This window comes from Platalea leucorodia, assembly GCF_965183815.1.
Source record: "Platalea leucorodia genome assembly, chromosome: 7".
Taxonomy (NCBI): Eukaryota; Metazoa; Chordata; class Aves; order Pelecaniformes; family Threskiornithidae; genus Platalea; species Platalea leucorodia.
Window position 1 is genome coordinate 6,254,936 of NC_138829.1, and position 8,937 is coordinate 6,263,872.

An 8,937-nucleotide genomic window follows, 5' to 3' on the forward strand; every position below is an offset into this window, starting at 1 on the left:
AGCACACGCAGTGCAAGCATTGCTGCAGATAACATGCTCAGTCTTGATCTGCAACATACTGAACCTGTCTGATAAGTAGAGATTGTCGTTTGCCCCGAATTATGTGCATCCCAGGTGATACGGACAACTGCACATCAAAGACTGCATAAGAGCAGCAAGTCGGAGTAATTGTTGGTAATTTAACTGTGTGGGCCAAACTGATCTGAACAAAAATTGTGAGGCAGCAAGGGACTCCAGAGCAGCCCAACATATATCCTGGCCAGCACGCTAACTTACAGAAGAACATCAGTTGCTTTGGGGATCCCCTCACTGGGACACCCGTCTTCGTTTTAAGCGTGAACTGGAAAGATGTTCATTTTCAAACCCACTGCAACCCTAATTTATGATGAAACATCGTTGAATTTGTTCATTCAAAACTTTAATTACTTGTGTAAATTATTTTATCTAAAAACAGACCATGTAACTTTTAAGAATTAATAAGATGCTTTTTTTTTTTTTTTTACTTGCCACTCCCCATGTAGGCTATGAGTGCTATTATGTCTAGCACTGTGGTACGATGTAGATAAGCTGGAGGCAGTATTGCTGCAATTAATATTGTTAAGATACAAGGTCTCAGTGGAGCCAGTCCTGCTGCTTGGATTGCAGTGAATGATTCTGCATCCTGAGGGAAGGCTGCATAACATTATCTTAGAATTTAACGTGAATTCCCGCTATCAATCATTTGAGCCCATTTTCTTTTTGAGCTTCTTTATTTTGCTTCAGAAGCTGGCATTAAAATGTCTTTTGGATCCCCAGACATGCAGGTGTGAATAACAGGGCTGAGTATGTTCTACAAGCATACTTTTACAATAACCTTCCTGTCCAATTGCCTGTTAGATTTTGCAGAAAATGAGAAAAAGATTGGTATGTAGGTGATATTTAGTTCTACTGAATAAATAAAATATTAACTACACAATTAGATATGCAGGTTTCTAATTATCACTTGTCAGATTCTCCCGATTCCACCAGCTGTTTACCTTGGTTTTCTCTTGCGGATTTGGAGATTACTGCTCCCCCCAGCCCTTGCACAAGACACTTTTTCCTAGTGCTTTTCAAAGACTCTGGACCAGTAATGAACCAACTCCTTCTCCTTTTTTACTTTGAAATAAAAGCTGCTGCTGCTTCAAGGTTTACCGCAGACCCCTCATCTCACTTCTCAAGAAAATGGTTGCACTCAAGAAAGAGCAGTGCTTAAAAGTTAAGAAAATACTATTTGTTTCTAGCCAATTGCACATCCAAAAATTGCAGGCATCTGCATGGAAAAATCAAATTGACTTCTAATATTTCTTCTTAGTATTAATAATTACTATAGTTATTTGGAAGGATCATTACACATCTTTTGGAAATTATTTGCTAGGAAACAACAGCAAGAATTGTGGCCAGGGAACAAACTTGTTAAGCAATGAGATATTCTACAGAGCAAAATATGCCAGATCTAAAGGAGCGGAGTAGATTTTAGGCACCAAAAGGAAATATTTATTTAGTAAACTCTGCAATCTCATTCCTAGATGTTTTTGGAACTGCTTTCTGTCTGCCCTTCCCTACCGGTCTCTGTGTTAGGATTTTGAAAAATCTGGTTCTAGTTTATTTTGTATTTCTAGTTTTTGTTCTGTTTAGTGTTGCTGTTGGTGGGAATATAGCATGTTTTGGAAAACCACTGAACCTTGAACTCAGACTTGAGAGGAGGAAAAATCATTTTCAAATATTCTGCTTTGAAAAATTTGTTAGCTGCTTAGCCTGTGTCCCACCCTCCTTTACTGACTCGGGATCTGAATTTATTTTCTTTTCAGAAATATTTATAGCTAGGATATACATTAGGGTTTAAAGAAACAAACAAAAAAAGAAAAGCACGTGTGTATGCATGTTTATTTTCTGTGTGCTTGTATGCAGAGTTTCTGTAAGTACATTACACCATGGGAAGGTGGAATTTGCCAAGTTTAGGTCAAAACTTGAACTGAACTCATACTATATAATTTTCTGTCTCCGCTGGTGTCTGTGGCCCACTTATGGAGGTTTATGAGTTGGCTGAAGCCTTTGAGAATGAAACTGTGTTTTTTCAGCTCAAGCAGTAGACTCATGCTTTTAAATCCAGACATTTTTGGCTCAAGTCCTACCGATGTCAGTCCATTTCTGTAAAACAACTGAAGTGTTTTAATTGTAAATCTATCCCTTTCATGTAACTCAGCCCTAGAAATTTGGCCTAAGTTTGCCTAGAGTCTGGTTGTTGTGAAACCGGCTAAGTTAGGGGCAGTCTGGTTTTGAGTTCCGAAAACAGAACCGCATGCATTTGCAGAGCATCTTGTTCTTGATTTCTGTATTTCTGTCCTAGTGGAAGGCAGCGGGCTGACCTGCAGCCGGGGCCCCTATGCTTAGCAAAGCCTTTACTCAATGAGAAGAGAGTCCCTGCCCTGGAAAGCACACATGCTTAAGCATTTTTGCTTCATTTCTGGCAGAGCTGAGAAAGGACACCTTTCCCACAATAACATAAATATGCATACGGATTCAAGGTGGCCAGGGCTAGAAAAGTGGAGGAGCTATCATTTCTAATGAATAGAGAATAATTTTGTCCAAGCGATTGGATTATTTGAGAGACTGTTGATGGTCCTGCTTATTCCTGAGAATGTTGTATTCTTTACAATCTTGAGGCCATGTGACTGGTGCCTTATCATACCCACTTTCAACTGTATAAGCCATTAAATTCCAGCAGCATTGAATTATGTAGCCGATATGTAGCTAGATTATGTAGCTAGACATGAGTTTGAACTGGAAATACGGCGTATAATTATAATTAATAACATGACTGACATTGCAGTGTATTTTCTCCTTTCAGTGTAGCCTTCAGAATTGCTTACATCAAAATACGGATGTTTCTTATCAGTATATGTTAGCCTAGCCAGTCTGGAATAATTTTGATTTTGCTGAAAATGCTGCTTCTTGGGTTGCTATACTTGGTAACTTGCCTGTACAACCACATATGAAAATGAGTGAATTTTTCTTTGGTACCCTACAGATACCCACAGAGACATGGATCGGACACACAGTGGCACAAATACGTATCTCACGTCTTTACTTACGGGTAAGAAGAGCAGATAAAGCGTTTCTACTGATAGTGGTTCTGTTACCTTTGGGCTTGTAGGTATTCTACTTTACAGTCATTACTGTGAAGAATTTCTGACAACTCTGTTTCCCTGCTAACAGTCTTTGTAACTATATCCCAGACGTAAATCTTTTTGTAGCGGAAAAAAAAAAAATGAGGGAATGCCACAGAAAAAAGAAAAAGGCACTTTCATTGGAGATTTTCAGATGCTGAGTTACAGATCTGCAGGTGCTGCGCTGTCCCCAGCGCTCTGAACACTTGAGATAATGCCATCTGGAGGAAGTTATTTGTTGGGACAGGACAGTGTTTTAAACTTTGAAGTCAGTAATAAACAAAGTGAAGCAGCTGGAATCTGGCAGAAGAAGAAACAAGCCATTCATATCAACCCGGGCTATTAAAGGAATGAGAGCACTGCACTGGAGTTGTTTTTACATATGCTTGGAAGTTTATCCTTGCTCTAGAAGTTAGCTGCTTCAGTTGTTAACGTTAGCGAGTAGAGGGAGGGTTGCTGGGGAGAGACGGTTGTTTTTCAATTTTAGGAAGTAATGTGTAGGTAATTAGAGTAGTTGTGGTTCTGGTTTAATACTGAAACAATAACCTGGGTCCTGATCCTTCAAACCCCTCCCTATTTATTGTCTCGAAGATAGCTCTTTTCACTTATAAGATATGGGTCTGGCTTAACTCCGGATAGATTAAAAATAGAAGTTTTATTTAATGTATGGACACCGACTTGAAGGAGTTAAAGCACGTGGTTTTTATTTGGCTTAAAAGTCAGACTTGTTTAGTCTTTTTATTTTGCCAAATAGAAAAATTTAAAGAGAAAGATTTAAACATTTTTCTTTGTTCTTATTGTTGCCATATGGTATTAGTAACCAAACCTCCCTTCAGTGTGTTTAATTCCTTTTCCATTTGGCATACATTCACGATACACTTGTATATAGCATACTCTGTGTGTGACAGTACCTCTTAGAGAAAAACTCCCTTCACAGGTCATTGGATGGTTGACACACCATTAATTTTTATGTTTCTGTTTAACAAAGATCTGGAAATTTAGTACTGTAAATGAATTTGTTATAGATTGCCAAGAACAGGAAAAATCTCTAATCTGAAATCTGACCTTTTCCATCAGTGGGTCACCAAGATGTTTTCAGTCACTGTTGAGTTCCTACCAGTCAAGGACCCTTACACACTTATTAAGAGTGTCAGTTTTCAGTTTATGTGAATGTATTCTATTAGACAGTGACAATGAATTTGGAGGACTGGAGGCCACCTCAGGTCACACGTTCCATTTATTGGATTTTAACAAGGAAAATTTTTATAAATACATCTAAGTACATGATTACAAAATTGGGCTGAGTACTTCCAGAGCCTCTAAAGAGGGGAAAAACTTTGTGAAGATTACCTGCCTTCCTGCCCTGCACTGCTTTGTAAAGGGAGGAATTTTCCATTCCAATTTTATGGCGTATCAGAAGATTATAAGCACCGTTGCAATTTGCATATTTGTGGCAGTGAAGAGCTCGATGTTTAAGAGGAAACCATCTCAGTATTGGTTATGAGCTGTTCTCTGATGGGGAGAAGAAATAAAATGGAATATCACATTGTTAAAGAAGGAGCTGGCCAGGGACTATGCAAGCGATATGACTGGTGTGCAGCAAAGGGCAGATACAGACATCAGTAAATAACAGGAATACGAGCATTTAAACCTGTGTGCTTGTATTTGTGCATTTATTCACATACTCATCCCTATATGTATATATGAATGCGTTTTATGTGCTGTGCATGCATGAGGTTCGATTAAGCACAAGGTAATAATGATAAAGCACATGTGAGAGTAACTTAGTAGTTGTATCTTTGGGCCAGAGTTTCAGGACTAGCCTGGCAAGTTACAGTCATGGAGCAGAATCTCCCATGTAGCTGAAATAGGGTAGCCCTAGTTTTTTTACAGTTAAAATGCTGAAAATCCTGGTTCTATATTTTCTGCGTGCATCTAACAAAGTCAAAGACTTCAGATTTCTGTCTTTATAAAAAGGGAAATGTTTGCTTCAGGTATTTTTAAGCTTATCTTTAAGGATATTTAGATAACAAGACCTGGTAACTTTTCTGTTGAGCAAGTAGATGGAATAATTCTTTAAATTTTTCTGTCCTTTTAGCATTTTATATTTATCATAAAATTGAACTATAGTATGTCTGTAAAATATATTAGAGTATGTGTTAAGAAGAATGTAGACTAATATGATACTTTCTTTCAGCACCCCAGAATCAAATACTTGGGAAGTTACTACAGAGCCTTGGGATAAGGGAATATTCTTTTTTTTTTTTTTTTTTTATCTCCATTTTTTTCTTTTTTCTTTTTTTTTTCTTTTTTTTTTTTTTTTTAACAAACCTGAAAACAGCTGTTGAAACAGTGACATCATGGAATGTGACAGGACTGTGGAAATTATTAACAAAGTCAAGCTTTGAAAGCATCAAACTACATATAGTGTTGGAGAGCTGCTTCAGCGTCTAGGATGATTTACAAAGTTTCCTCGGGCATTACACATGCACGTCTTTACTGTGTGTCAGCTTCATGTCTAACCAAATAAACGCTTTGCTTTCCTTCAGTTCCCCTTCTGAATAACCTATTTTTACCACGCAAACATGGCTACAGACTAAGCTTGTGGCAGTACTTCTGGAAAAACAAAACACATACATTGCTTGCACGTCTTTGTGGTGTTACCATAAACGTGCTTTTGAATCATGTTCAGAAAACGTAGAATTTCTCATGGCTTCTTACTGCTCGTGTGTTAGGTTTGCTCAGACCCATGCCAACCCAAACTTTGGCAGCTGGGCTTTGTGGAGGGGTTCGGGCTGGGGGGGACGAAGGCTGTCCAACTGGTGAGGACAGCCTAGTGAAACTATGGACATTGCTTCTTGCAAAGTGGGTAAGCGTCTGTAGCGGGCAGGGGACGTGTTGATTCCCTGGGGACGCAAAAAATGCTCTTGTGCTCTTGCTCCCTCTCCAGATCCCTGCCTTCCTGAGGTGCAGGAGGCTTGGCTGGCACAGGTTGCTCCATGTACTGGCTTTACTGTCTTTGGCCTCGTTCGTGTTTGACTTCCTAGGCTGTGGGCTGCTGTTCCAGCATGAAAAACACTGGATGAAATTTTATTTTAGCCGTGGGTTTTTGTTGTTTTAATTAGCCATTTGAAGCGTGCTTTGCTACAAGTCAGATGAAAGCAGATTATTACTACAGTGACATAGGAGATAATTAACTGGGGTGAAAGAAAGCTTAACTTCTTGGTTTTATTGGGAAAATAGTGTTTTAATTACCTAGTCTATCACAGAGGAAGGGAGACTTGTTATAGCTTATTGGAATAAGAACAAACTCCAAGAGAGCCTTTGCTGTTGTACACACTCATACATGTTTGTTTTGCTTGTAGCTGCTGCACTTACATGTCCCAAGGACAACTGAAATCTCAAAATGCTCTTTCTGTAGTTTTATGAATGTTGTACCATTCGTCCAACGCCATTTCTCCTGTCCTTCATTCTGTGTTTGTAGCCTGATTTGTGTCTTGATCCCCCTGCTCCACGAATTGATTTATCTTGTCTCCTTCCTCTGGCTAAATATAGTAATTCTTGCCCATGACCCTTCTCCCTTCCCATCTCTGGTATCTGGCTACAGGTTGTTTTCTACCCCTCCAGTGGTTCCCAGACAGGGGGACTTTTCAGCGCTGCAGTGATCTTGCACAGCTGCTCAGCAGCCGGTGCTGCTGGAAACTCCGTGGGACGTGTCCTCCTCCCTCGCAGGGGCTGCTGGCACGGCGGTGGCTGGGCTGTGCCGGGGCTTGTCCCTCTCCCAGGATGTCCCACATTTTGCAGGGGCAGATGGCAAAAATGGGAAGTGGCGAGGTGCCGTCTCAGGCTTGCTGGAAGATGAGTGTGGCTTGTAAAGTCCTGCAAGCCACATCTCCAGGGGGGAGGCTGTGTACCTTTTCTCTGGAGTCTGTCAGAGGATGAAAGAAGGGAGATAAACCACAAAGGAGTAGCAATAAGGACCCTTAATGAGTCAGGGAAATGGGCTGGAGATAGGGAAGAGCTAAAACAACTTCTCACTTGTGTTTTGAGCAGCTGAAGCATTGACGGGGTGTTTTTCTCTGTAGGATTTGTAGCCAATGGCTTCAATTTGGATTGCTTTGCTTTTTACGATTATTTATATATATATATATATGTGGTATCAAACAGCCTGAAAGTTTTCTAAGGGTTTAATGCAAACAGACATAAACATATAGATGGAGTTTAGAAATACTGTTAGTGTCCATGGAGAACACTAGTATGCATATTTGAAATTGTTCTGGGCCTACTGGAGATTATATATATGTGTGAGTGTGTATGGTGTATCTGTATGTAAATACGACCCAGTCTATATATGCACAGAAATTCATGCCTTTGTTACCTGATAAAGAGAACCCTGATGGCTAAAACAGCACTCTCTGAAATGCCTCAAAACTGTGGACAATAAGGGTGTCTGTCTCTTGTTATTTCCATGGAGTGATGCAACATGGAGATGACTTAGGTATAGTTTAGTTGTTTGTCATAGACAGCAAATAATGTGTTTTGTTCTTCTTTTTTAATTTTTTTTAGGAGAGGATGCTGCCCCACATTCAAATTCACACGTTTGTGCAGCAAAGGTGTCAGTGAAGCTGCCTTCCATGAACATAGATAACCAAACACAAAGTGTGAGTAGTATACATGGTGATTCAGATTCTTCAGGGACAAATACGTTTTAAAGCTTAGGGCTTTTTATGGCAGTCACTGTCTGAAGATTTTGTCATCGGTGCATTTGTCTGCCTAGTGTGATAGTCTGGATGTTTCATCAAAATACCAGTCTTCAAGTACTGTTTATTTTCTACTATTTTTCCTATGATTTTGTTATGATTATAAACTTAGGCAATGATTCTGTTTGTGAATATGTAAAATATTTTTAAGCAAATAAAATGCAATTCTTTCAGAATCATCGTGAGTTTAAGTCAATAAAGGGGAAGGCCATTTAACTATTTATTGTATGTACAGATCAACATGGAAGTGATTGGTACTAAAATCCATGGCAAAAGTCTGCCTTGCTGATGGGAAAAAATGCTTGGTTCAATATATCACTACTGTTGAATGTGGAGCCAGAGGAAAATATATTTGAAACCAAAGTTTGCAAGAAAATTGTATTCCTAGGTATCTTCCGAGCTTGTTCATCCTTAGAAGACTGCTATCACAAGTCAGCAATTCAAAATTGTATGTAAAAGAGACCATTAGAGTTTGTATTGTTATTATGAGGAATTTCTTTTTTTAGAATTACAAGAATTTTTCAGCGTTTTGATGTTTGCTTCCCTAAAGATTTTTTTCCCATCTTGAAACATGTCCGAATGAGAGATTGTGTGGGTAAGGTTATTTGTTTACATTTTTTAATGTAAGTTTCTCCTTCTCATGAGACAGAGCTAGTTGCTGCAGTCTCAGCCCTTCAGAAGCCTGATAATCTCTAGTCAGAAATACCACAGTAATGATTAACAGCAAGAGTGCATGAACATATTGCCGCCCTCCCAGGGACTGCTCCATTTTTTATTGCCTCAATCGGGACAACGTGGTTGATCCAGCGGTGACTGGGGAGGAAGGTAGGATCGTCTGCCCCAAGCAGCATCCAAGCAAAACAATAAAGAGGAATTCAGACATGTGTCAGTGGGAAAACTAGGAAAGAAGCTCTCCTCCAAGCAGGACAAACACAGCTTTTGCTTTGTTCCTCATCCAGTTTGAGCTTTTCATGGGATATCTGTGGAGA

General features: G+C 39.4%; 1 protein-coding gene across 5 annotated transcripts in view; it reads left to right on the forward strand.

Moving 5' to 3' along the window:
* Nucleotides 1-8,628, forward strand: part of KIAA0586 — a gene marked incomplete at its 3' end in the record, with an annotated part of 77,910 nt that extends 69,282 nt beyond the window's left edge. For 4 of the 5 annotated variants that reach the window (XM_082317105.1, XM_082317106.1, XM_082317108.1 and 1 more), the window contains exons 31-32: nt 3,050-3,115; nt 7,755-7,900. In XM_082317105.1, coding sequence (XP_082173231.1) covers nt 3,050-3,115; nt 7,755-7,900 — 212 coding nt within the window. Of the gene's footprint in view, nt 1-3,049; nt 3,116-7,754; nt 7,901-8,597 lie in introns of those variants that run through there. The other variant, XM_082317107.1, reaches the window with a different exon arrangement.
* Between the last annotated feature and the right edge of the window lie 309 nt (nt 8,629-8,937).